This window comes from Brassica oleracea, chromosome C9 (assembly GCF_000695525.1).
Source record: "Brassica oleracea var. oleracea cultivar TO1000 chromosome C9, BOL, whole genome shotgun sequence".
NCBI lineage: Eukaryota > Viridiplantae > Streptophyta > Magnoliopsida > Brassicales > Brassicaceae > Brassica > Brassica oleracea.
This window is the reverse complement of record NC_027756.1, coordinates 421,009-447,287: the sequence shown is the minus strand read 5'-3', so window position 1 is coordinate 447,287 and position 26,279 is coordinate 421,009. Positions and strand designations below refer to the sequence as shown.

General features: G+C 37.1%; 6 protein-coding genes across 8 annotated transcripts; 3 read left to right on the top strand and 3 right to left on the bottom strand.

Annotated features, from left to right (window-relative positions):
- Positions 1 to 1,268: 1,268 nt before the first annotated feature.
- Positions 1,269 to 7,990, top strand: LOC106312888 (lysine-specific demethylase JMJ25-like). Of its 2 annotated transcripts, XR_001264263.1 has the most exons (13): positions 1,269 to 1,544; positions 1,673 to 1,809; positions 1,885 to 1,984; positions 2,069 to 2,198; positions 2,281 to 2,344; positions 5,060 to 5,966; positions 6,042 to 6,315; positions 6,385 to 6,905; positions 6,979 to 7,051; positions 7,145 to 7,230; positions 7,330 to 7,449; positions 7,589 to 7,845; positions 7,916 to 7,990. XR_001264263.1 is itself a non-coding variant. In XM_013750570.1 (12 exons), exons 1-12 carry the CDS (start codon positions 1,377 to 1,379, stop codon positions 7,667 to 7,669), a joined length of 2,661 nt encoding a protein of 886 aa, XP_013606024.1. In that variant the 5' UTR covers positions 1,269 to 1,376; the 3' UTR covers positions 7,670 to 7,893. The 2 variants fall into 2 exon arrangements, 1 of the variants encoding a protein (XP_013606024.1); XM_013750570.1 differs by lacking the exon at positions 7,916 to 7,990 and having other exon boundaries at positions 7,589 to 7,893.
- A 64-nt stretch (positions 7,991 to 8,054) lies between these two features.
- Positions 8,055 to 9,971, bottom strand: LOC106319124 (protein SDE2 homolog). The gene is made up of 3 exons (XM_013757364.1): positions 9,317 to 9,971; positions 8,477 to 8,996; positions 8,055 to 8,357 (listed from the first exon to the last, which is right to left on the bottom strand). Exons 1-3 carry the CDS (start codon positions 9,931 to 9,933, stop codon positions 8,211 to 8,213), a joined length of 1,284 nt encoding a protein of 427 aa, XP_013612818.1. The 5' UTR covers positions 9,934 to 9,971; the 3' UTR covers positions 8,055 to 8,210.
- An 879-nt stretch (positions 9,972 to 10,850) lies between these two features.
- LOC106313952 (pentatricopeptide repeat-containing protein At4g01030, mitochondrial) lies at positions 10,851 to 14,193 on the bottom strand. The gene has a single exon (XM_013751888.1). It carries the CDS (start codon positions 14,181 to 14,183, stop codon positions 11,358 to 11,360), a length of 2,826 nt encoding a protein of 941 aa, XP_013607342.1. The 5' UTR covers positions 14,184 to 14,193; the 3' UTR covers positions 10,851 to 11,357.
- Positions 14,194 to 14,284: 91 nt separating this feature from the next.
- LOC106318107 (protein ROOT PRIMORDIUM DEFECTIVE 1) lies at positions 14,285 to 16,176 on the bottom strand. Its single transcript, XM_013755960.1, has one exon. The coding sequence runs from the start codon at positions 15,967 to 15,969 to the stop codon at positions 14,425 to 14,427; it is 1,545 nt and encodes a 514-aa protein (XP_013611414.1). The 5' UTR covers positions 15,970 to 16,176; the 3' UTR covers positions 14,285 to 14,424.
- Positions 16,177 to 16,311: 135 nt separating this feature from the next.
- LOC106318108 (rhodanese-like domain-containing protein 4, chloroplastic) lies at positions 16,312 to 19,503 on the top strand. The gene is made up of 9 exons (XM_013755961.1): positions 16,312 to 16,383; positions 16,993 to 17,663; positions 17,806 to 17,908; positions 18,000 to 18,086; positions 18,296 to 18,370; positions 18,461 to 18,535; positions 18,614 to 18,694; positions 18,774 to 19,067; positions 19,217 to 19,503. The coding sequence occupies exons 1-9, from the start codon at positions 16,315 to 16,317 to the stop codon at positions 19,262 to 19,264; spliced, it is 1,503 nt and encodes a 500-aa protein (XP_013611415.1). The 5' UTR covers positions 16,312 to 16,314; the 3' UTR covers positions 19,265 to 19,503.
- A 2,375-nt stretch (positions 19,504 to 21,878) lies between these two features.
- LOC106316931 (MYB-like transcription factor ETC3) lies at positions 21,879 to 22,694 on the top strand. Of its 2 annotated transcripts, none has more exons than XM_013754792.1 (3): positions 21,879 to 22,045; positions 22,132 to 22,219; positions 22,361 to 22,694. In XM_013754792.1, exons 1-3 carry the CDS (start codon positions 21,979 to 21,981, stop codon positions 22,437 to 22,439), a joined length of 234 nt encoding a protein of 77 aa, XP_013610246.1. In that variant the 5' UTR covers positions 21,879 to 21,978; the 3' UTR covers positions 22,440 to 22,694. The 2 variants fall into 2 exon arrangements, with proteins under 2 accessions (XP_013610246.1, XP_013610245.1); XM_013754791.1 differs by having other exon boundaries at positions 22,126 to 22,219.
- The last annotated feature ends 3,585 nt before the right edge of the window (positions 22,695 to 26,279 follow it).

Below are 26,279 nucleotides of genomic sequence, written 5' to 3'. Positions count from 1 at the left end.
ATTTTCTTATAATTCAATTTTGATTTCCTAATTTAAACCATAATATTTGGTATCTAAATAAAAAAAATATTTCATTCCTTTTATATTGTATTGATTCACTTCCACACAAATGTAATATATATATTTTTGGTTTAATCAGTTTTATCTTCGATAATTCTCATCTTTAAATCTAGCGATTACTAATTCGTTATTATTGCCAGTATTTTGTCTTTCTTCTCGGACGTTGCATGTTCTTTGTCACCCCATCGTCTCATCCGAAGTCTCATAAACCTTTTCACCGTCATTCTCTCGTTGGTAAAAAATCTATAACTTTTGTCTCACCGATTCACGATTTCTTCAGATTTATCATTTTTATCTTCATTCCTATTGTAGAATATTTGACCAGATATGTTCTATATTTTTGGTCGTTTATTTTTTGTCTTTCTCTATTTAATTTTCATATCATCAGAAGCAAAAAAAACTTCATTTGCAGATTTTTTTTTTTGAATGTTTAGTAACCAATTTATAAAATTTACGAGAAATTTGTCAATAAATTTTTTTTTTGACTGAGAAATTTGTCAATAAACTAGGCATAATATATATTCTATCACCGAGATAAGAAATGAAAATACAAAAAAAAAAGGTAAGGATGAAGACGTAGAATACGGTTACAAAAAAAAATGAAGACGTAGATTATATATAGACAACATGCATTATAGTTTAAGGAAATTCTGGTTAATCTTTTATATCATTAACCGTAGATTGATTGGTGGATAAACTTTAGAAAAAGTGATATGCCGGATTTCAGAGCGTAGAAAACCATATATTGTATTGTATACTCTATGTTTTTAATTTATTACTCAATTCGGTAGATTTTGTATTCTAGGTTTTGTAAACAACTATGTAATTGATTACCAAAAGAAAACTATGTAATTAGGTGGCATTATATTCGACATGCACGCATATTTTTTTCTTAGCAAAAAAATAAATAATATTTTTTTTTTCATATATAGTCTCTAATAATATACATACATTGTCTTACCATAATGAATAATTTCCCATATTTTGGGTCCTTTTTTTTTTTAAATTATCTTATAGGAACTTTTCAAAAGATTTAAAAGTATCAAAAAAAAATATGCGTGACAAATGGACAATAAAGTTTTTTTTTGTTTCTTTTTTTGTTTTAGCAAAAATCTCAATACTAAATTAGTTGCGTAAAAGTTACATAAAAGTCAGAAAAAGAAACGAAAATTTAATTTATTAAAGGAATCGTAACGATGATGATCCCTATAATAAGACATTAACCTGGGGATTGTTGTTGTTTGCCACTTCACTAAATTTTATTACCAGCAACGCCTTTGTCCCCAAGCTAAGGCGGCGATAGAGAGAGAGAGAGTATGGAGGAAAGGAAGGGTAAGCGGATTAGGTCAGAGGAAGATCCCCCGAGATCTTCTGACAAGCGACGTAAGACGAGGAAGAAGGAAGATGAGAATGTCCTGAGCAGAAGAGGATCTTCGAGTTCTGAGGGAAGAAGAAGAGGAAGAGACATGTCTTCTCCCGACAAGGTTTGTTCTTTTGTTTCTGTAATGTTTTTTTTTTTTTTTTAAATTCTAATTTAGGGAAGTGTTTTTTCGCTTTGGGATTTTGAACAAAGAGGGAAATGTTGAATACTTTTGTTTCTTCTATTTTGCAGGATGAGTCTGAAGGAACAAGAAAGTATGCTGGTTTGACTTGTCATCAGTGTAAGATCATGATGAGTAGTAAGACTGATCTTGTCTTCTGTTCAATATGTATCAATAAGCGCTACTGCAAGGACTGCATCACTAGATGGTAAAAGTATTTTACTTTACAGTGTGATGAGAAGTTTGAATCTGTAAATTGTAATTTTTAATTCTCTCTATAAAGGTATCCAGAGAGAACACCCGAGGGAGTTAAAGCTGCTTGTCCTTTCTGTATGGGGAATTGCAACTGCAGAGCTTGTTTGCGAGAGCCTTTGGCCGTCAAGGTAAAGGAGGAGCCTTTGAGATTCTTTTTGTTTTCAAATGTGAATGAAATGTTTACTTCATTTTCATTTGTTTCTGAATCTCAGATACAAAGTGAAAAGGATGATAATGTCAAGCTCAAGCAGTTGCAGTACCTATTAGTTAAAGTCCTTCCTGTTCTTAGGGCTATTTATACAGAGCAGGACAATGAACTAGAGATTGAAACAGCGATTAGAGGTATGTATGTGTGGTCACTTGTGCTGTCCTCTTCTTTGTTTCTATTTTTCGACTCACGGAAAAAAACCTGTTTTGTTTCTAGGAGTGCCTGTGACAGAATCTGATGTTGCTAAGTGCGAGGTTCATCCAAGTGTACGCATATACTGGTTAGTTTTTCAAAGCTCGCGGACCATCTTTGCTTCTTCTTTGTGTTCTTCTTCTCATTGCTTGTTTGATAATAATGATAATGATATTTCTTTCTTGGGAAAACAAACGTTTCCCATTCTGTTTCTTGAATGCTTTGCAAATAGACAAATAGGGAGGTGGGAGAGATTCTAATTATCACCAATTTCACGAGTAGATGTGATTGCATTCTAATTTGTTAAATCAATGGAAGGAATGTAGTGTAAACTTAACTTAGATGGTTTGATGAGATAATGATCTTATCAAGTAGTTTCATTTGAGCTTTTATTGTATAGTTTCCATAAGATTCTATAATTAAGGGCTCTGCACCTTGCTGTTGGGTATATTTGGGGTTAGCTTCATCTCTTGTAGGTGATTACTGATGGGGCAATGGGGGCAGGGAGATGTTTGCATAATTATCAATTAGGTTCATTCATCCGTTCATGCTTTTTGAAACAAATTTGCTTTAGTTTAAACAATTGGTTGTGTTACTCCAACCATAAAAATTAGGCATAATTTAAATGAAAACCCCGGGGGGTTAGGACCCCCACTTAAGTCAAGATTTTACTCTTTCTTTGCTTTGTTTTTTTTTTTTATTTGGACCACAACTCTTAGATATACCACAAATTGTTTTACATCTACAACATCCACTATGGATTATACTCTACACTTAGTCCTATAACGAACAACAATTCCACGAAACCGTGAACAACATCTATTCAAGGATGCGTGGACGACCCATGTTTGTTAGTTTAGTGGGTTTGACATTGCAAGTCACAAAATAGACCAATTGTGGTTTGCTTGCCCCGGCGATCTCATCAACTCCGGGGATGTCAACATGGAGGATGACAACACGAGACTTCTTCCACTCACGCCTTCCGATGCCTTTTGTGTGGTTGGCGTCTGAGTGATCATGCCCTGACAAGGGAGAGCTGAGAAAGACAAGACTCATGGTGTGTGGAGGTTTTGAGGAAGCAATAAAGGGATTTGGAAATGAACACCCAACCTGCTGAAAATATGGTTTTTTTTTATCAATTCCAGGTTTATGTGGTTTATTATCCAATTTAAACCATATAACCATTACACCATTCTCCGGTATAAAATTAATTATTTAAAAACAATTCCACACTAGAAATTGTGATAGATGTTTCTACATTACAACACCTACAATGGATAGGTTAGACTCTATGCATCCAATAAGTTTTAGAGCAGCTCTATTGGTAAATTAATTAATAGATGAAAAAATAACTTGAATAAATATTTCAAGTAGTTAAAAACTTCATCGTTTGAAATTCTTTTAAGTGAGCTATTCTGGGATACCCACTCAATAAAGTGTTGTTAGTTGTATTGTTTTGATGTATTAGTCATCCAGATGAAAATCTCCTCGTTGAAGCGCTTTTACATCTACTATTTTATGAGAAGTGCAATTATTGGGCATTGAAGCCCAAATTTAATCGAGAACTTTTTAAGCCATAGAACATTTTTATCCCATAAAACCCTTAATGGGTATCTTAAATTTTTTTTTTTCTTTTCTGATTAAAAAAAATTAAAAAATGCATCAATCGCGGGCCACCACGTGTCAGTGGAGCGCGCAAACAGTCCTAAACTCCAACAATAGTCGATCCTTAGCCTGGACTTTTTTTACCGATTTTTTGTGTTTCTGTGAGTCCACCACTATTTTTTGGATAAAAACCCTTCCCAAAACCCTCTGATGCAGATGGTCCTAGCCTACATATATTGTGCAAAGCTTTATAAACCTTTAATCATTGGACCAAGGCACTTCTTTATTCAATTTAGTTTGCACCTCATTAGTTCATTTGAGAAAATCATCGTAATAGTTGTTCTTGTGGGTATTAAGACCATGATTAATTCGGGTTTTTAGCTTCGGTCAAGAACCGTTTCTTAGCTTTTAACTAAAAAACTAAGAACCGACTCTTAAATAAGAGATATAAGAACCCGTCTCTTAACTTTTAACTAAAAAAGCTAAGAACCGCTTCTTAAAACTCTTATTTAAGAGCCGGTTCTTAGTTTTTTAGTTAAAAATTAAGAGACGGGTTCTTATATTCCGCTAAGAACACCATCTTAAGAACTCCGCAATAATCATGCTCTAAGAGCCGGTTCTTAACCGAAAAGTGTAAAAAACAAAACAAAACAAAAAAGTGTCAAATCATGAATTAAGAACCCCAAATTAAGAACTCGGGTTAATCATGCTATAAGACAACCTATTTAGTGAACTTTTACGAGAGTTTTTTATGAAAATAAATGGAAAAAGTGAAAAAATATGAAAGTCATCTGAGAAACTCTTTTCACATTTAATACATCACTGGTTTATATTATTTTCAATATTATGTGTGTAATTGGTTGGAACAAAGAATATATATCATCATGTTGTTGATGGCCATATAAGATACTCTTGTCATTTTGTGTTACCATTTAAATTTTATACTTCTTTTGTCGACACTATTTAAATTTACTTAAAAAGGTAAAAAGTAACTTAAAAAATTGTTTATACCTTCTAGAAAAAATATAACCAATAAAGATGTTTATAAGTTATGTTTCTCCAAGAAGAAAATAAAGAATTAGCCATGGAAAACCCCATTTTGTATATGTTTCTTTGAATTGCATTTTTCTTTGATTTTTTTTATATGTTACTCTGTGTTACCTCTGTTTGCTTACAATCTTTCACTCTTGTACTACAGTGACCTCTGCAGCACATCCATTGCCAATTTTCTCAGAAGCTGTCAGAACCCAAATTGTTCTTCCGACATATGTCTCTCTTGCTGCAAGGAACTGAGAGATGGCGAGAGTTTCTCTAACTCCGACGGTACCATTCCCTGCCCACCAAAGGAACGTGGTGGTTGTGGTACCTCAACACTGGAGTTGAGACGTTTGCGCAAACGTGATTTGGTCCAAAAACTGATAACCGATGCAGAGGAACTTACTCTACACACTAAACCACAAGATGTGGATTTTGCTCATGAATGTTCCTCATGCACTGCCAGTTCTAGAAGGCAAGCTGCTTCTAGGAAGAACGGTCATGATAACTTCTTATACTCCCCAAACGCTCTTGATCTAGCCGAAGACGACAATGCTCATTTCCAGTCGCATTGGATAAAGGCAGAGCCTGTTATAGTCAGAAACGTTCTGGAGAAGACATCAGGACTAAGCTGGGAGCCAATGGTTATGTGGAGGGCGTGTAGAGAAATGGATCCTAAGGCTAATTGCAAAGGTGAGGCAAAAGCTGTGAAGGCTGTGGACTGCTTGGACTGGTGTGAGGTTGAGATAAACATTCATCAGTTTTTCGATGGCTACTTAAAAGGGAGAATGCATTGCAACGGTTGGCCAGAGATGTTGAAACTGAAGGATTGGCCTCCATCAGCTTTGTTTGAAGAGCGGCTTCCGAGGCATAATGATGAGTTCATGTCTGCGTTGCCTTTCTTTGATTACACTGATCCAGAGTCTGGTATCTTGAATCTTGCTACAAGACTTCCAGATGGATCCTTGAAGCCAGATCTTGGACCAAAGACGTACATTGCTTATGGTTTCCATGAGGAGCTTAATAGAGGAGACTCTGTGACAAAGCTACATTGTGATGTTTCTGACGCGGTATGTGCACCAACTTTTCTTAATAAAAAATGATTTGTACTAACTGATAATTGAAACTCACTTTTGGTGAGTTAGGTCAATGTGCTGACACACACAACTAAAGTGGATTTAACTCCCAGACAATACCAAAGGATAAAATTAGAACAGAGAAGATATGCAAAAGCACAATTGCGTAAACAACAGGAAAACAAGTCACTGGGAGAAGTAGATAAAGATGAAATAATCTTGATTGAGAATGAGGAAGATTTAAAGAATTGCAATGGTCTTTTGGGGGAACAGAGCTTGAAGGACAAGGCATCTAAAGAAGAACCATCAAACAGCATTGCTGGACCGTCCAGATCACAAAAAGGTATTGCAATAAGTTCCTTCCAGTCATATTGTATTATCTTAGATGCATTTCTGAAGGCTTATGTTTCAGGTGAATGTACTAAAGTTGAAAGAGCTGATGATCCTATGGAAGGATCTTCTAGTTTGTATTCTTGCACTGGTGCTATGGAGTCAGGTCATGATCCAAAGGTGGATGTGGGTTTGATAACTCAGGAGAATGTAACAGTGAAATATGAATCAATTGCTGACGAGAATCATGATAACGTCTGTTTGAAGACAGGGAGATTATCTCCAAGTCAAAGAGAAGCTGATTCATCCGTGGAGAATGAACTAAAGATGCCAACAAAGGAAACTGAGATGATGCCAACACTTCCTTCAACTCCCCCGTGGGATGAAGAAGATAGGCCCCCACGGCCTGTCGTCAGTACAAGTGCGGAATCAATACAAGAGCAGAAACTAGATGCTCCAAAAGAAACAAATGAGAGTTCAAAGGCTGTGCACGGTGGTGCTGTGTGGGACATCTTTCGAAGAGAGGATGTTCCAAAACTTGTTGAGTATTTGAAAAGGCACAAGCATGAGTTTCGTCACCTCTACAACGAACCTGTGAAATCTGTAAGTATCATCACTTGTAAATGATAAGTGCTGTGAGAGAAATTCTGGAATTTATGCTTTTGTTTAATTTCAGGTGTCACACCCAATTCATGACCAAAGTATGTTCTTGAATGAAAGACAGAAGAAACAGCTCAAGGAGGAGTTCGGTAAGATTCTGGTTTGGACTAAAAAACATGTGCATCTACTACCTTCTTTGCTATGGTGAATGGTTGATATATGATATTTTTTTTATTTTGTAGATATAGAACCATGGACCTTTGTGCAACACCTCGGTGAAGCTGTCTTTATCCCTGCAGGTTGTCCTCACCAAGTGAGGAACATACAGGTAACCAACTGGTTAACAGTCCCTCCTTCTATGAGTCAAGTAAATTTAGTTTCAACAGTTGGGCATTTGAAATGTTACTGATCCTCAACTGTTTAACAGTCATGCATAAAGGTGGCACTAGATTTTGTTGCCCCTGAAAGCGTAGAGGAATGTCTTAGGCTAACAGAGGAGTTCCGGAGACTACCAAAAGTTCACAGATCCAACGAAGATAAACTAGAGGTACCTTTTGAAACTATTTTCATTTATATCTGAATGTTATGAATCATGGTTGAGACGGTCCCTCTTGAAGCTAAAAAGAGTATATTTCGTTTTTTATGTTTAACACTCTCTATTTACTTTTCTTCTCACTGCATTGTAGCTTAAGAAGATAGTGCTGCATGCTGCCAGCTCAGCCATAAGAGAGGCAAAAAAGCTAGTGCAAAAGTCCAAGATACAATGATGGCAACAAAAGACTCGAGAGTTTTTTTTTTCTTTCAAATTAGACGTCAAGCTCTACATTGTAGGACTTGATTTGTCCCCAGAGATTAACATCTGAGAGAACCCATCTTTTTACTTTTGTCAGAGAACAAACTCCCTTGTGATGTTAGATGCCAACTATTCCTTTGCATTTTGCTTATGAGATGACATTATTGTAGCTGTAAAACTCTTCCTTAGCATTTTACTTATGCAAAACATCAAAAGTGAGATTCTTCTCGTCTGATCTTATAACAGTTGAGGCGTAGAAACATGAAATCAAGTCAAAAGACACGCCTTGCGTAGAACTTCTAAATTCAAGACATCTAAACAGTAGAAGACGATGAAAAATGAGAGAAATGGGTTATTAAGAAATAGATAAACGTTGTTGGATTAATGAGCGTAGCAGTTGAAAAGCATAAAGCTTTATATATTACACATGTGGGTTTGTGTCAAATACTACAACAAACAGAGAAGTTGAAAACGGTAGTAGAAGTTTTTTTGAGATGCATTTATAGTTTACTACTTCATTTCTTGGCCAGCAATTTCTTTGGGAGCTTATCGATTGGTGTTGATTTAAGCAAGAACAGCCTCGCAGCCCTCTCTTGCAATGTCCCTCCACATTTCAGTCCACGAGACTGAAGCTCACTCTTTAATCTCTCCATCCCCATAACCTGAAACCAAATACAGAGATAGATAAGGGTAAAGGTCTCTAACCTGAACATAATGTTATGTTTAAAGACACCATTTTGAATTGAACTTTGCGTATGAGAAGAATGAATCCATTAAATACCTCCATATCTTTCGCTGAGTTGAAGTCATCAAAGTTAAGCGGTTCCTCAGGTTTGCAACACATTGCTGCATCAACAGACTCCGTGTCTCCCGCAGCTCCTACTGTCTTTACTTCAGAATCATTACCTTGATTCTTAACAGGGACAGAACTAACCAACGTTTCAGAAGCTGCTTCGACCCGATTCTTCTCAGCGTCTCCACATGAATTCTCCTCCTTTTCATTTTGAACCACTGCATCAACAACAGTCAAAGAAGAATCATCCATCTTTTCTTCGATCACCACTTGAACCCCAGTAACCTCTCCCTTAGGTACATCTGAACATTGGTTCACCACAACGTCTTTCTCTTCCTCTGAACCGCTACCACCGGAAGCATTACCTCCATCCATAACAGAGCCCGAGCTTTCACCAGTACCCTTATCCAGAACAACTTGGCTGCCATTGCTTAAAACAACAGATTCCTCATCCTCCTCGTCGCTGCTATCATCACTGTCACTATCTTCAACAGCTCTCTTCCCCTTCCTGAAAAAACAAAACAAATACATCATCAACAAGCAAACAACAAAGACAAGAACAACCCAAGTAACAGTTTTAAGAGAAGAGCTTTTGCAATCAATAAACCTATCAAGCTTGACACTTTTCCATCTTTTCATTCAATCAACATAGATTGATGAAGATACGAAGCACCCAAGTAACAATACTACATCCTCAGAATGTATACAAGACTACTGATATCACAAAACTCACAAGCAGCATCTCAGGTTCATAAAAAAAGGAGACCTTTTGCAATCACTAAACTTAACAAGCTTGTCACTTTCCGATTGATGAGTAGGGTTTTTTACCATATCTTGAGCCGCTTGGACTTTTCAGATTCAGCATAAACCTTCCTCTTCCCGTTCTTAAAAGACTCTTTCAACGCCAAGTCCACCGCCTCAATACACTTATCAGACTCTTCCTTATACTTCTTCACATACTTCTGCGTCGCTCCATTGCCAACGCCTTCCTTCACCTTACTCGCCTGCTTCTTCAAAAACTCATGAGCCAACCTCTCAAGCCTCCTCTCCTCCTCACCTTCCTTCCACTCCTCAAGCCTCTTCTCCGCGTTGACATGCCTCAGCCTCCTCCCGCTCATATCCCTACACGCGTCGAAGTTGTTCGTCTTCTTCTGCCCAGCCTTCGTCGCCGCGCCGCGGAGCAAGGAGCCGAATCCTCCCTTACCTCCGCGGAGGGAGAGGACGAGGTTCACGGTGGAATCGGATTGAGAAACCGCGGATCCGTCGGAGATCTGGTGTCCTCCGTGTATCAGACGCTGTAGATGAATCGGGATCTTCGTGTGATCGAAGATCCGATGCTTGATCTGGTCGACATAGGCTAACGGAGAGGAGAAAGCTAGGGTTATCGATTTTCCGTTGAGTAATCTCACGAAGAACTGCAACGGCTTAGGGCTCTGATCCGCCATGGATAGCAATTATCGGAGGAGCTTGGAAAGAAGAAAATCGATTTAGGGGTAATTAAAGTCTCTCTCTGTACTTGTTGGGCTACATGTTTTAAATGGGCTTTATATATTGATAGCTTCTTGAATAGGCTAAGACTTCCTTATTGGGGGCTACATTGGATTTTACTTTTTTTACTTTTTTTTTTTTTTTTTTTTTTTTTTTTACTAACATTGGATTTTACTAAAGTTGTTATTATTAACCAAACAATATATTTTTATTTTGGAAAAAGTTAGATGATAAACTTTAGTTTGTTGAAAACAAACCAAACTATCACACTTGGTCCTTATGTTCCGTCGCGGTGTAGATGTTTAACATGTTTTTTTGTGAATAAATTTCAATATGTTAAAAACAAATCAAACTATCGCACCCAGTTCTTACGGTCCGTCAGCGGTGCTGTAGATGTTTAACATGTTTTTTCGTATTATAAATAAATTTCAAAATGTCAATTCAACAAACCAAGTTTTTGCACCTCATATTTTTTTTTCAAAATGAAAATATACTGTTTAGATAAGAATAATAATAACTTTAGTAAAATCCAAAATTTGTAAGATTAAAATATTTTGTATGGTTAATATATTTATTTGTGAAAATCATTAGAATTTATTTTTAAATCTGAAAATATTTTGTATAATACATTCATTTGTGAAAATATTAGTTTAAAATCCAAAAATATATATTTTTGGTGAGAGTGTAAATTCTACTTATACCTAATGTAATTGTAAAAATTAATTTGATTTGGGAATATGACATGGGAGTCATCATTTTGTTTTATTTTGTCTGTACGATGTTCAACTTTGGTTTATATTCAGAAGACAATTTTTGCTTGATGTTTTGCTTTAGTCCACAAAAATTAAGAAAACTAGTTTAAAGAAGTCTCAGAGAAGTAAACGTCAAATCTGGTCTTCCTGCGACAACCAGCACCGAGAGATTAGAACAACAACATCTCAAAATCTCATCATAGCTTCTTTACAGATGAAAATGTTTATAAATGAATGATTCTCTTTTTGCAGAACTACTCTTCGATCTTGACTGTACATCCGGAGATGATCAATGGAAGCTCAGGAACTATGGTCATTGAATCTTTCGTTGTGGATGTTCCTCAAGGTAACACCAGAGATGACACATGTTACTTCGTGGAATCTCTCATCAAGTGTAACATGAAATCCTTGGCTTGTGTCTCTGAAAGATTGGCAGCTCAAGAGATATATAGCTTGACGTGTGTTTAGTAGAATCTTCCATTAAGAAACACAAGCACTTGTGGTCACACTGCCATGTTTAGATCAGCTCCATATGGCAATCATGAGCCTGTGGTGTTTGTTGGACAGTGTCTGTGTATTTATTATGCACCATTGTAAGAACAAACCAGAGATACTTAGGATGTATACTATCACCAGGAGTCATTACAGGAACATTGTCCATCTCTGAAACGGTGAATCCGTGACCCTTCTTGTAAGACAATCTCACGGTTTCTCAAAACTGTTATGTACTTTGCTACGGTGTGGCAATCAGAACATATGCTCGTGTTCTTGACCACTCTTATAGGATCTGACCCTTTCTTTCTGATGAGACCGTAGGTCATTGCTAGCTTCTCTGTATGTCCCAATAGCAACTTCTCTTTCTCCGCTTCGCTTTCGTTTTGGTGTATACAGCTTGTGTCTGGCACGTAACCTGATCTCTTCATCTCAGAGACTAATCTGTAAAGCTCAAAGTATATCTCTCCTTCATCAGGATGTGCTTCCCCTTCTGCATAGAAGACGTGAACCCTTTGATCGATCTGAATCCAGCTCCAGAGATCCTGAACTCTCACTCGTTGACTCCTCATCGAGTCCCTTATGTGTTCAACATCTTCCCATCTATTCAAACTACTGTACAAGCTTATCATCATCATGTAGTTAGCTGAGTTGTGCGGTTCCATCACTTGCAGCCTCTTCCAAGCGACTTCCGCTAGCTCCACGTCTCTGTGGATCTTACAAGACGAAAGAAACGCACCCCAGATAGTAGCATCAGGTTTCATTGGCATTGTCTGAATAAAGTCCCAGGCTTCATCAAGATAACCAGACCTCCCAAGCATATCCACCATGCAAGAACAGTGTTCGATACTCGGTGTAACACCATAACGAGACCTCATAAGATCAAAGTATTCCCACCCTTCTCGGACAAGACCTGAGTTCTTACAGAGGGACAAGACGGAGGTGAACGTGATAGCATCTGGCTCCACGCCTGCTTCAAGCATCTTATTGAAAACAGCAATCCCTTCTTGGCCTTGGCCAAACATGGCATGTCCCATGATCATACAGTTCCAAGAAGCTAGCGGTTTGTTCTCAATCCCCCAGAAAAGCACAGACGCGCTTCTCAGGTCCCCTGATCTTGTGTACATATCCACAAGTGCAGTTGCAACATATGCATCGCTGATCAAATTGTTCTTTAAGCAGAAACAGTGAACCTCTTTGCCACTGTGTAATAGACTCAAGCAGCCTAATACCTTAAGCAAGGTGGATACGGTAGCTGAGTTTGGAAAAACACCTTCTTCCTGCATGTTAATGAAGACTTTCAGAGCATTCCTGAAGTTTCCATTCTTGGAACATCCTGATAAAATAGCAGTCCATGAAACCACATTAGGCTCAACCTTGTTTCTTTTCATCTTCTCTATTACATCCAAAGCTTTCTCTGTTTTTCCACAAGACGCATACCCATAAACCAGACTGTTCCATGTGACAGCATCGGGTTTGATCCCACCTTCCTTCTCCATTTTACTCATCAAACCTTCAGCATCTTGTACCAAACCGGCGTACGAGAGTCCAGAGATGAGTGAGTTCCAAGCAACAACGTTCTTCTTCTCATCCATTGTATCAAAAAACAACTTGGCGTAAGGCAAGCAGCCGGTTTTAACATACATGTCGATCAATGTGGTTTCTACATATACATCGTAGCAAAGCTGGTTTCTTATTACATATCCGTGAATTGCTTTCCCGAGACTAAGAAGCCCCGGTTCAGCAACGGCTTGAAGAAGACTAGTTATGGAGGTGGAGTTTGGCTTCAGACCAGAAACTTGCATTCTCTTCAATATAGCGATGGCGCTTCTGTATAAGCCTTGGCCTGACAAAAGAGAATTCCATGTCACTATATCTGGTTTAAAACCACATCTCTCCATCTCCTCCAGGAGTGCCATAGCATCATCAACATACCCTAATGCAGTATAACTTGATATAATCGAGTTCCATGAAGATAAATCCCTGTCTTTCATCGAATCGAAAACCTTCCTGGATGATTCAACCTCGCCGTTCCTTGAGTACATGACGATCAAGGAGTTACACACCGAGACGTTTGCTTCAAACCCAAGTCTCAGAACATACCCATGAATCTGTCTCCCTTCTTCTAACCTTCCTTTACTACTACAAACTTGCAAAAGCTTAACCATCGTTCTATCGTAAACCTTTGCAGCACAAAACTGCATCTCTCTAAACAGCTCCACAGCCTTCTCCCACTCCCCACTCCTCAAGTTCACCATCATAATCTCGTTCCACGCAAGATCATCTCTTTCAGGCATTTCGTCGAACACCTTGTTGGCGATATCCGAACTCACACATCTTCCGTAAAAACCCATCAACGCAGAAACCACTCGTGTGTCTGATCTAACAGCCCCTCTCTTGATCAAACCTCCATGAATAGTAAAACCCAGAAGCTCATTCATCAAAACGGAACAGATTCTTAACACCATAGCGAGAACTACTTCATCAAAGTTTACTCCTTTGCTCTGTAGCTGAACAAACTCCTCTAAGACCCTATGCCTCTCTAACCCGAAGCTCTCGACTTCCTCCAAGAAACCCATCCATGAAACTTGATTCCGAGGGAAACCCATGAAGAAGATAGCACAAGCGTACCCTAATTCTCCGAATTCAAGGTAACGAGAGATCAAGCTCTCCAAGTCGAATCGATCGAACATCTTCATCACCCGAGCATGAACAGCTTTAACAGAAGCCAAATCATCGCAATTTTTAAGCTCCGTTAGGGGATAAAGTTCCGAGCTTGAAGACGATAAGGCCAGAGAAACAGAGGTTGGTATAGACTCCGACGACAACGCATGCTTGATGTCCAGAGAAAAGCAAGTCGAAGAATGATTATACTTAAGTGGGTTTATAAGATATCTACGGTTTGGTTTGCGAAGAGAGAAGGAAGTGTGACAATGGCGGAGAGTTGCAGAGAGATTCTCCATTGGAACACACTGTTTTTTTCTTGGCGGGTTTAGTTTAGATAAGTCATATCCGATTTATTTCAACTAGAACCTCAAAACGCAGCGTTTTATGTGTTTTAAAATTCGTAGCCGAAAGCAATTTGACATTCTCAAAAATGTTCCAACAACAAAGAAACAACATACAAAAGCTTATGGATTAGTGTTCCATCTTCAAGAATAATGATACAAAGACAAAGTAAACATTTTATTCCGATGTAATGATCTACCACTTTTCTCTCGGAGTACCATCAGGGAACACTGGAGTGAGATCCTTCTTCTTTCTAGGACTACTTGAAGGACTCAACCCAATCTTCACACTATCATCATCTTCATCATCAAAGTTAGGAGGCACATCATCTTCTCCTTCTTCATCAGTCCAGTCACCTTCATCATCATCATCTCCACCACCATCCGCACCTTCCAAGTAACCATCCACATCAGACCATTCTTCATCATCATCATCATCACCATCACTATCTTCTTCCTCCTCACCCTCTGTTGCATCGCTTCCATCAACCTCTTCGTTAACTTTCCTTGGTCCTCCTCTTCTAGGAAACCTCGGTACAGAGACAAGCCCCCGCATCTTCTCCTTCACGAGAGTCAAAGGATCTTTATCTATCAACTCAGAGTTCCTGTAAGCCTCCCTCAAGAAAACAGAATCCCTCTCCCCTTTCAAAGACACATAGAACAGATCAGGGTGTCTTATAATCATCCCTCTCAGCTGCTGCGAGAATCTAAACTCCTCACGGAAATGAGTCAAGTGATCAACCAACGTCCTCTTCTCGGTCGTCAAACTCAAAAGCTCGTGAATCACCCCACAAGCATGCTTCTCTTTCTCCAGCGTCCCCGACCTCAAGTGAGAGAAGTCCTTGTAAGGAGAGATATACGCCATGTCGCGGAACTGACATATCTTCCTAGTCTCACTCTTCGAGAGATTCAAACCCCTCGGAAGCTTTACTCTATTGAACTTAGCCGGTCTATCGATAATCAAGTTCCTCTCTTCCTCCTCTCTAGCCATTTTATCATCCTCAGATAACTCAGCAGCCGAAACAGCAAGCTCAGGATCCCAATGAGTCAGCTCCAGAGCAGGCCCTCTAGGTGTCGGAACCACGCGGAAGTACTGAGGATAACGCTGACAAATCGTGTCCCTGAACTCTAGAGGAAGCCCAAGATCAGTCCTGAGATGAGAGATCTTCTCCAGAAGTATCCTCTTATCAACAGACATCATCACAAGCTTCCTCAGCTTGATAACCAAAACATCCTCAAGCTCGTTCTTGATCTTCATCTCCTCGAGGTAAAGCCTCTCGGCCTCAGGCGTCATCTTGAACCGGAGCGAGTAAGCTCCTTCCTCGACTATCTCAAAGACGCCAGGGTATTTTCTGAGGAGGGCTATGAAACGGCGGCGTTTCTTCAAACCTAGGTCTCTCCTGTACTTGCCTAACCCTCTGAGAGACATGGTCCTGTCGGGCTGGCTGACGAGGATCTTCCTGATGTTGAGGACGAGTTTGAGTTTCTTGTCTCGTTGGACGACGTTGTCGAATGTGAGCTCTTTCCTTCTCTTCACGGCGGCTCTCACTGGCTCGAGGGTTCGCCTCGGAGGAGGGGTTCTAAACGTATACTTGTTCCCCAGAATCAAGGCTTCACCCATGAACTGAGAGGTTGCGGCGGGGAAACGGGATTTGATAGAAAGGTGAGGTCTTTCGTTGAAGGGGGAGTTGCAAGAGACGAACAAGGGTTTGTGAGGAGAGAGGAGAAGCTTGGGATCCATTGGGTGAGAGGAGACTCAGAGCCTGAGAAATGATATAGAAAGATTGCGACTTCGGGAAAAGAAGAAAGGTCTCACCTTTTGGCTTGGGTGGTTGAATCTAGTAAGAGGTTTTGCAGAAGGATATGTTCTTCTTCGTTGTTGGATTGGGGTTTAACGATGAAGTCATAAAAACCCTTCTCTTCTTCATTTCATCTTGAAGCGCATCCCTTTCTGATATATCCTCTTATTATAGGTCCTGAACGTAATACTTGTCCAGACACGAGGGTAGAAATGGAACTACAGCTACCAAAATTACAAAATCATCTTTCACAGCAAACGATGTCGTTTTGAGTCAACTGTTTCTTAATGAGCTCTTGCCGCCGTGAGAAGGCTCGTCACTGTTTCTGTGTACTCTTCTTGCAATGGAATATGATGGTACCGAGTCTTGTTATCATTTTTTGCCTTGCACTCTAGAGAAATTGAATAGGATGGTTATCGTGCTAGTAGAGTCTTTTCATGTATAGAGAGAGATGATATGAAACATTAAGCATGCTGTTTTCGTTTTTCCATCCTACCATTGATGTCAATCTTTTCTACGGGCTTGAGAATGCTCCTCGTCTCTAGGGGAATTGACATTACCATATGTGTGATCTTTTGTAAGTTTCTTTTACATTGCATCCTGTTCTGTTCTACGTCATCTTCTTTTTAATCTTGATAACAACGGCTGAGAAACATCTTGTAGCTAGCTAGTTTGGTCTCTCTCTCTCTCTCTTCTTTTGAGTGTTTGGATAAAGGGCATTTTCGTAAATATGTAAAGGCCTCTACTGAGTATTGACCACACAATGTAACATGCATTTTAGGACCGTAAAAGTTTACTATATGCTCTATTCTTATTACACCCAAGACTTGATCAAGAGTCATCTCATCCAAAAGCGTGACGTGTCAATCAAGCAGTGGCTAATATTGATTACACGGTCCACGTCAGCTTACTAGAAACAGCTCCACGCTTGTCCTCACACTTCTTTTCCACTTCTTTCTTGCAAGTTTGATGATACGGAGAGCACCACTTTTTGGTGTAGAAGAAGAAGAGCGGGGAGAACCATGGAAGCTCTTAGAACCGCTAGCTTTAGTCCTATAGCAGTTTTATCCGAGAAAAGATCGGAACCACGACGTCCCTTCTCGCTGCCTACCCTCTTTCCACCGAAACCAATCTCCCAAGAAAGCTTCCTCAGGAGCTTCAACGGCGGATTAGCTCTTCTAACCTCTGTTCTAAGCGGTGCCACAGCTCCTGCGAAGTCCCTGACCTACGAGGAAGCTCTGCAGCAGTCTGTGACCTCTCCTTCATCTTTTGACTCAGACGGCTTTATCGATGGTATATCAACTTTCGTCACGGACAACCCTCTGGTGATCGCCGGTGGAGTTGCTGCATTTGCCGTCCCCTTTGTTCTCTCTCGGGTTCTTAACAAGAAGCCTAAATCCTTTGGAGTTGAGTCTGCTAAGAATGCTTACACCAAGCTGGGCACTGATGAAACTGCTCAGCTGCTTGACATAAGAGCCGCTGCTGATTCCAGACAAGTGGGCAGTCCTAATATCAAGGGTCTAGGTAAAAAGACGGTTTCGGTTGTTTATAATGGAGAAGACAAGGACGGTTTCTTGAAGAAGCTTTCCTTGAAGTTTAAAGATCCTGAGAACACCACACTGTTCATTCTTGACAAGTAAGCCTCCCGGAATCTAATAGCTTACTCTCTTAGTTTTGAATGAAATGTTATATTAACAGTCTTATAGCTAGCTATACATTCATTCAAACTTGAGTAGTAAGTGATAATCATAAGTGTTATCGTTTGAATGGGAAGCCAGGTTTGATGGAAACTCCGAACTTGTTGCTGAACTGGTGACCCTTAATGGATTCAAATCTGCGTACGCTGTTAAAGATGGTGCAGAGGGACCTAGAGGGTGGTTGGTGTGTGCTTCTCTCCCTCTCATTTCCATAATGTTTTGCTTCTTCAAGTGCATTTCTGCTCAAATTATTCATATTTTTTTTATGTTTTCAGAATAGCGGTTTGCCTTGGATAGAGCCAAAGAAGACTCTTAGTCTTGATTTGAGCAGTTTGACTGATAGTATCAGCGGTGTACTTGGCGTAAGTACACGATTTTTCATTCATTAAAACGTTGAGAAGTGTTAGATTCGGGTTTATTATGGACTTCCAACTTAAAACCAATTGGTGATTAGTGAATTGGCCATAACCCTTTATATATTACTTAAGGACCCTTGGAATTCCCGATGTGGGATATATATCCCTAATAAGAAGTGATTAATAAAAGGGGAGAAACGTAATAAACTGTGCAGGAGAGTGCTGATGGTGTATCTGTTGCTATTGGAGTAGCTGCAGCTGCTGGATTAAGTGCTTTAGCATTTACAGAGGTTTGTTTCTCAGTTTTTATCTCTTTTTTACCTTATTGTCTCCAGAAGATGCTGGTAACTAAAATGTTATCTCTGTCATCATGACAACAGATTGAAACCATACTCCAACTACTAGGTTCAGCTGCACTTGTTCAGCTTGCAGGCAAGAAACTTCTATTTGCTGAGGTAAGTTCTTACACATTTATATATCTCGGAAGTGGTGATGTGTTGTTGATGGTTCTATTCTATCTATATTGTTGACAGGACCGAAAGCAAACTCTAAAACAAGTGGATGAGTTCTTGAACACAAAGGTTGCACCTAAAGAACTTGTTGATGAATTGAAGGTAACTAAAATTTAGATATCTACATTAGTAATGAAAAACCGTTTATATAGAGATAACTCAAACATTGAATTTAACACAGGACATAGGAAAGGCTCTTCTTCCTCCATCAACAAGCAGCAAAGCTCTTCCTGCACCTGCACCTGCAGCAGAAGCAGCAGCTACAACCACCAGTGTGGAGAAACCAGAACCTGAGCCAGAGGTAGAGCCAGCAATCAAAGCAGCCGCCCCTGCACAAGTAAACTCAGAGCCGGTGGTGGAAGCCGCTACTGCACAAGTAACTTCAGAGCCAGCCGCTGAACAAGTAATCACAGAGCCAAGCAAAACAGAAGAGAAACCAAAATCTTATTCAAGACCTCTCTCACCATATGCATCGGTAACGTTTCTACATTCTCTCGAAACATCTCTTACATAATTTGAACACAGAGGCAGGCAGGCACTTCCCTTGATCACAAGAAGATTAGAGAAGTAATCTTTCTTGGTTTTACTATAATCTGATGTCTCTCTTCTTGACTATTTTTGCAGTACCCTGACTTGAAGCCTCCAACATCTCCAACACCATCGCAGCCCTGAAAAGACCCTTAAATAAAGCAGCCTTTCCTCCTTCAAAACATATGAGCAAATATCAATCGAATCTTTGTAAACTTCTTTTTATTTTTTTTTTGAGAACTTAGTTGCTACCTTCTTTCGAATCTGGGTTAAGTGTTGTTGTTATGTACTCTGTTGTGTTGTCTCCCTTGATGTTGTGCTCTTAAGAAGTTGAGAGTTGCAGTGTTCAAATAATCGTTGACCAATACAAAGTCAAATATATATATGATTTTGAGCTAATTACTACTACAAAGTATGGCTCGGCTCATATTAGGCCCATTTTTGAGTGGGCTGGCATAGACTACGAAGGGAACACAACACTTTTTTCCCGATCTCTTTTCATTTAGTGAAAAGTTTGATATATACTACTTAGCATAAACCAATTGGGAATCAATGTTTTCTTTATTAAATGCATAGACCTCTTTAATTATTCGGCATTCTAATAGGTGTCGAGTTTTCACATAACAAATTAATGTCTACCTAGTATAATACTCTCTCGTTCCTAGATGATAGACTTTTTAGTATTTTCACACATATTAAGAAAACACATTAAACTACCATAATAAATGTATTGTTTTCTGCAATTTTCAATTTTCAATAACTTTTAACCAATAGTAATTCAATAAAGTCAATTAATTTTTTTGAAGTTTACAATTTTATCATAGAAAACACAAAAAATACATCTTTCTGAAACAAACTTTTTTTCTAAAAATTATATCATTAAGGAACGGATTATTATACACTTTTTTAACTAAGATTCTGATTAGTAAAACATGTTGCGATTCCGCGAATTGATTTAGTTGCGTTTCCAAATCTCTCTTCATGATATATACTAAAGTAGCCGAATGTTTGAAAGTCTTAGTGAAAAGTTTGATATATACTTAGCATAAACCCTATTTGAATTTTGAAATCAATGTTTATTCATAAAGTGCGTATATCTCCTTAATTTTTCGGTATCTAATAACAAAAAAAAAAAAAAATGTCTAGCTAGTTGAATTTGACGTATAACCGATTATCTAGACGTTTAACTAACGAAAACTTGGTTCGTAGTAATCATCAGGGAATCGCCAATCATGTATATTTACAATTGAGATAAGTCCATCACCACAAGTAAATGAATCAGTACAGAACATGATGTTGAGTTTGCAAGTTGGTCCTAACAACAAGTGACGTGTCGTGTGTTCGTTTCAACTGCTTTATTGGTTCGGTTTTTATTCAGCACTATTTACCTACAACAGAATCTAACAACTTTGTTTTTTATACTATTATATTGTTACATGAATGACCTGTAGGCTGTAGTCTAGACTCTAGACTAGCATACAGGAATATTTTACGAGTCCACGAAGGGGAATAAAAGAGAATATCCTCAAGGAAAACTACTATTTTAATTTCCCTCCCTAGCAAACTTTCAACTCAATTTTTTCAGTGCTAACAATATATTCTCAATAAATTCGGAATTTAATCATATGAAGAGGTTTGCTCAAAAAAACAATAAATATATGAAGAGGAAGAGAAACGTATTCTCTCTCTCTTTTCAAATGCTAAATTTTCTATTTTTATTGTTTTAATGACAGTAATAGATTTTTAATACATTTTTATTAGTTATTAATAAAAGTTAAATGTTAAAAACATTTACTGGTTATGAATTGCTATTGGTTTCTAGTCATATAATTTTTTTTAAATATGCATTATTAATATTTAATATTTAAATATATTTTTAAAAGTTATCTTTCAGAAACTGAAGAAGTATTTGTTTTTTTGTGTAATTGTAACAATTTAATAAATGTGGTTCTGTTCACTATTCATGGATGATACTATAGCGTTGCATTGTTGTTAGTGTAACGTCTTTATTTGGTAGGGATTCGTTAGATTCATGTTTTTGCTTTCAGATTGTCTATCTGAGTTAGGTCGTGAGATCTAAAGGTTGATATCCATGAATTTTATCAAGGTCGATTCCGACAAATCAAAGTGAGAAAGTTGACATTATCACATGAAATCAATTTTAACCAGAATTCTACAGAAATTTATGAAAAATAATGAGTAAATTTGTACTTGTATCATTTGATAAGACTGTGCGTTACTGTATAGTCGTGTTACATGATTACATTATAAGGTTCCAGTACAATTTTAAATGTCTTTTTGCGGTTGGATATTTGATTTTTTTTTCTTATTGAATTTCCTTTCATTTATACAGTTTTTTGTTGGTAAATTTTATAATATAACAACATTTTATATGAAGATCGTTTTGATAATTTTCACATGAACAGATAAGAAGGTATTAGTTTTTTCTTTGATCTTGTTATCTAATAAACAGAACTGATAGCATATACTAATTGTATCACTTCAATTTTACTTTAGAAATACAAAACTATATGTTGTGAATTTGAAAGCATTTACTATAAAGTGGAGGACTATAAATATTGTAGTTGATTATTAATAGTATTAATTAGTTAACGGCAAGAATCAAATTATTTATTCAACTTATGTTCCAAAGAATCACAGCCGAGTAAATGAAGTCAACCAAATTACTAAGTCGAGATTCCAAAACAATAGAAACCGACCAAGCCGTTGGGTTGCTATAAATAGAAAGCATGGTTGCTTGCTTCCTCTGCAAAAACCTACCACTACTCTCTCTCTCTAATATCTTTTGTATTCCTTCTTATTTCTCACATCCATAGCGTTAATACGGTGTCATTCAGATGGATAAGCATCTTAGGACCAAGCAAGCCAAGACCAACCCTATTGTGGCTTCCTCCTTTTCTGAAGGTAAGCTGATGAAAATTTCGTTTTAACTTCTCTATGTTTTAAAAAGAAAAGACATATTTAAATTTCGAGAAATGATGTAGGAACAGAAGTGAGTAGTCTTGAGTGGGAAGCTGTGAACATGAATCAAGAAGAAGAAGATTTGATCTGTAGAATGCATAAGCTTGTCGGCAACAGGTTTGATCATTTAAATTAATAAATTATTTACTACTTATTAACTTCTACAAATTCAACGTGATTATTTTGTAGAAAATTAAGAAATTATCAAGTATTTAAAAAGATTAATTTGTTTTCATTTCCTATATATTTGTTTGAAAGATGGGAGTTGATAGCTGGGAGGATCCCAGGAAGAACTGCAGAAGAAGTTGAGAGGTTTTGGGTCATGAAGAAAAAATGAACCGTCTCTGAAGTTTCACTGATTAAGTTTTAATTACCAACTTTGTAATAGGATATTTTCTTACGAGAATTTACGATCTTTTAGATGTGTTTAGGAAGTTCTGTAGCGTCGCTTCTACTGTTCGTTTCGTTTCTCTCAATAGTTTCGAGAATTTCTTTAGTTTGTATGTGTTTGGATTGTTTGTTTCGGTTTCATATCTTTGTTTTGTTTGTTTTAGTATGAAAGAGTAAATCATGTCGGTTTGAATTATATAACTTGGTTTCTGTTAAATCTCAAAATTCTTTTTTTTCCTTACATCAAACGATTACCCCAAAAAAAGTTATTTAAAAAGCGAGACTAGAATGAACGACCAACAAAATACAGATCCTTATGAAAAGCTTTTATAATCCCTATTAACTAATGAATATGTAGTATTGATTTCTACTCTTGGATGCAATGTTTTTAAACCGACCCGAACACTAAACCGGAAGATTTACCGGGTCGCTGGATCGACCGCGGATAAACCGCGAGTTAATAAATAAATTAATTTTATTATATAATAACAGATTAGGTATGAAAATAAAAATATAGAAACTAAAGTTTAATATTTTCTAGATATTTTTTAAAACATAAATAATAGTTTGGATATGTATATATTTTATGTTTAAAAAACATTTAGAAAATACTTAACTTTAGTTTTTATATTTTTATTTTCATTTGACATACAAAATATCAAAAAATGGTTTAGACTATTTAAAATTTCATGTAACAAGATAAGAGTTACGACATCTAAAAAAAATCAAGACATAGAATTCATAAATATTTAAATATCTAACGTGAATAATAAATTAAACTTCAAATCCATAATAAACCAAAAGTAAAAGATCATTGTAATAAATTATCAATAACGGAAATAAATAACACCAAATCACATCAACTAATTTTGGTTTTCTAAACCATCGTTCACTTCATTTTCTTCAGGTGGCATAGTGAAATCTTCATCAAAATCTAAAAATCACAAATATAAAACTGAAAAGGGAAAACCTAACTTTTTTTTTGTTAACACCTAACTTCTTAATTGAAAACTTAGAATATAAAACATGATCTAAAAAATAATTAAAAACTTTTTTAAAAAAAGTTATTTAGTGGACTTTTTTGCGAGTTTTTTGCGGATTTCTAAATATTGGGTTTTTCACAAAATCAAACCAATTTTTTTCTGGGTCATCGGATTTACCGGTTCAACCGTGAATCCGGGTCAGGTTTCAAAACACTGCTTTGATGGTAATCAATTGTGAAGTCTTTGAATTTTCCTTTTAGATCTGTAAAACTCCATTATAATTCTTTCAAAGTGTTATCAAGTTGAATAAGTGTAATATACCTTCCATGACCCATAAAAGTGATTCCAAGTTTCCAACTCCAGCTTTGTATTATGTTTTGTATCATTTATCGTTTTAATATAGTGCCTTGTAATATGTATAACTAGAGATTGGCCCGCCCTACGGGCGGGTTGTTACACTAAAATTATTTTATATTAAAATATATTTTAATATTATAAAATATTTGAAAAACTATTTTAAATTGAATATAATAAATATAATTTGTTCTCTAATTAGATCATATATATATATATATATATATATATTGTTAACACCTGACATTTTTTCACAATTCTTACGTATTTGGATTTTTTATTTGTAATCAACAATATTTTGTGACATTGTACTAATTTATTTTCAGTATTCATTTCGGTTATTTTTTTATAATGGAAATATGTACTCTTTTAGCACTTGCATGAGATTACATGTGTAGTATTTTAATTTATTTTTAATTGTGTGTAAAATTTTTTTGTTTGATTGTGATAAATCTGAATGTATTATATCTGTGATTATGAGTGTGTCTCTAACAATGTTTTAATTCAAAAAGTTATGTAACCAAATACTAAAATCGCATTGTCTTTGCCTAATCTAGCATGTTTTATCTTCTCATAGTTTTTTTTGTTTAGTGTTAAATCGATTTTTTGTCAGCAGAAGGAAAAAGGTATTTTAGAACATAATTTATTATATTTCACTTAAATAACGGAAAAAGAATTGTCATTTACTTATAGTATAGCATGTGTCACGGCGGTTATTTAATTATGTTGGATCAGTGACATATTATTGTTGCTCGTGTGCATCTATAATTGGTCAGATAGCATTCTAGTCAGGTGACTCTCACTCTATGAATAGACCTTTTGGTTTGTTTCCAGCATTTGTCAATGCGAGTTTTATCTGTTTTCCATTCAAGTGTATTCAATATTTCAAGTATAGAAAGAGCCAGAGAAGATGGGACATTGTGATTTTTTTTCTTGGGTTTGTTATTAAGGTCGAATGTGTTGGTCAATTTATAGGTGACATGTTATATTATGTGAGAGTAAATCATGCCGGAGTTATTGAGATGTATATCAAATATTTTTTTATATATTTCTGTTATGGTGGGAGTTTGTTTTGTGATTGTGCTTTACTGGCGTATATTTTGGAAACAAAAGTTAATAATGTGATTGAATAACGAACTTTTTTTTTCCTATAACCGATGCTACTGAATTTCTTTCGCCTCTGAATTTTGTGTGTGGAGTTTTGATTTATTCTACCATTATAAAATTAAGTGGGAGTTCTTTTGTTATTGACATGAATTATTGTTTGGGCCTTTGCACGACACTGTGGGAAGCGGGGTCTTTATGATATCTTCTTGCTTGGGGTGTAAGGTAAAGGGAGCCATTATGTAGAAGTGTAATTACGAGCGAATCATGTCGCATAGAATTTTATTTTCCATAAATTAGATGATTATGTTAGATTGATGGTTGTTTCTTTAGCTTTTTCTTTAACTTTGTTGTTAATTTTTTTTCCTTGTGTAGTAAAAATGTGTCAAGGACGTTTGGAGTTAGATAGATTTCATGAGGAGATGCCACCTTTTTTTTTGAAACACAACATATTTCATTCATAAAACTTAGCCAACTACAAAGATATAAGCAACATCTGAAAGTAGATGTGCGATCCTACTGGATATATTCAATACAAGGCAAGAGAAAGATAGAGACACAAGCTTTGACAAGCTTGATAACAAGTCAAAAGAAAGTTCAAAGGTGCCACATACAAGTAAGCTCCAAGAGATATTACATCGTCCTTCAAGTTCTTCAACGGGAATAGTCACCGTATATTGTGACGTTGAATGATCCATAACCTCGATGCTCATCGAAATGAGTATCGTTGTGCCTTCCGGTCCCAAACGAACCATCACATAAGGCAACAAACGGTAAGGAAATCGACAATGATCATTGACTACATAGCCAAAGAAAGAGTCTTTCTCACGAAGAGGGATTTTGGTGGAAGTTGTCACTCCTACGAAGTGGAGGATGGTGAAAAGTGGTCTCTCATGGCCCCGGCATGAGGAAGTTTGGCTAGCCTTTATTAAGAAAAGTGCTAAGGGACTACAATCTCCAAGCTTTGATAGACTCCAACTTACTGACATAAATTTCTTGGTATTTGCTCTTGTTGGAGTTGAACTTTGATGGTGTGCTATGCTTGAACATTTTGGAAAACCTCCAAAGATTGCACCAAGGATTAGAGTATATCCTTCTGATCCTAACATTTATAGCTTCACCCAGACTGAAAGAGGATTGAGCTTGAAGATGGATTCCTTGAAGACAATAACTGAGATCAGGCAGAAACTTTTCGCAGCTTCAACATTACCGTGTTGGAGCCAAGAGGGTTTATCTGAAACAGAGTTGAGCCTCAGGTCAATGAAGTCTAACCAGCTTAAAGAGAATGAGCAATCGTCAGTGTGTAGAGCTGCAGGAGGTGTTCGCGGTGGGAGTCCCCAGCTGTC

What these genes read in the sequence shown, in the direction of transcription:
- LOC106312888 (XM_013750570.1), top strand. Translation starts at nt 1,377, where the DNA reads ATGGAGGAAAGGAAGGGTAAGCGGATTAGGTCAGAGGAAGATCCCCCG. An exon ending in ACATGTCTTCTCCCGACAAG is followed by an intron (nt 1,545 to 1,672) that starts GTTTGTTCTTTT and finishes TCTATTTTGCAG; the next exon opens with GATGAGTCTGAAGGAACAAG. An exon ending in ACAACGAACCTGTGAAATCT is followed by an intron (nt 6,906 to 6,978) that starts GTAAGTATCATC and finishes GTTTAATTTCAG; the next exon opens with GTGTCACACCCAATTCATGA.
- LOC106319124 (XM_013757364.1), bottom strand. Translation starts at nt 9,933, where the DNA reads ATGGCGGATCAGAGCCCTAAGCCGTTGCAGTTCTTCGTGAGATTACTC. An exon ending in TCCAAGCGGCTCAAGATATG is followed by an intron (nt 8,997 to 9,316) that starts GTAAAAAACCCT and finishes TTGTTTTTTCAG; the next exon opens with GAAGGGGAAGAGAGCTGTTG. An exon ending in ACTCAGCGAAAGATATGGAG is followed by an intron (nt 8,358 to 8,476) that starts GTATTTAATGGA and finishes ATTTGGTTTCAG; the next exon opens with GTTATGGGGATGGAGAGATT.
- LOC106313952 (XM_013751888.1), bottom strand. Translation starts at nt 14,183, where the DNA reads ATGGAGAATCTCTCTGCAACTCTCCGCCATTGTCACACTTCCTTCTCT.
- LOC106318107 (XM_013755960.1), bottom strand. Translation starts at nt 15,969, where the DNA reads ATGGATCCCAAGCTTCTCCTCTCTCCTCACAAACCCTTGTTCGTCTCT.
- LOC106318108 (XM_013755961.1), top strand. Translation starts at nt 16,315, where the DNA reads ATGAGCTCTTGCCGCCGTGAGAAGGCTCGTCACTGTTTCTGTGTACTC. An exon ending in AACTTGTTGATGAATTGAAG is followed by an intron (nt 18,695 to 18,773) that starts GTAACTAAAATT and finishes AATTTAACACAG; the next exon opens with GACATAGGAAAGGCTCTTCT. An exon ending in CTCTCTCACCATATGCATCG is followed by an intron (nt 19,068 to 19,216) that starts GTAACGTTTCTA and finishes CTATTTTTGCAG; the next exon opens with TACCCTGACTTGAAGCCTCC.
- LOC106316931 (XM_013754791.1), top strand. Translation starts at nt 21,979, where the DNA reads ATGGATAAGCATCTTAGGACCAAGCAAGCCAAGACCAACCCTATTGTG. An exon ending in GGCTTCCTCCTTTTCTGAAG is followed by an intron (nt 22,046 to 22,125) that starts GTAAGCTGATGA and finishes GAAATGATGTAG; the next exon opens with GAACAGAAGTGAGTAGTCTT. An exon ending in CATAAGCTTGTCGGCAACAG is followed by an intron (nt 22,220 to 22,360) that starts GTTTGATCATTT and finishes TTTGTTTGAAAG; the next exon opens with ATGGGAGTTGATAGCTGGGA.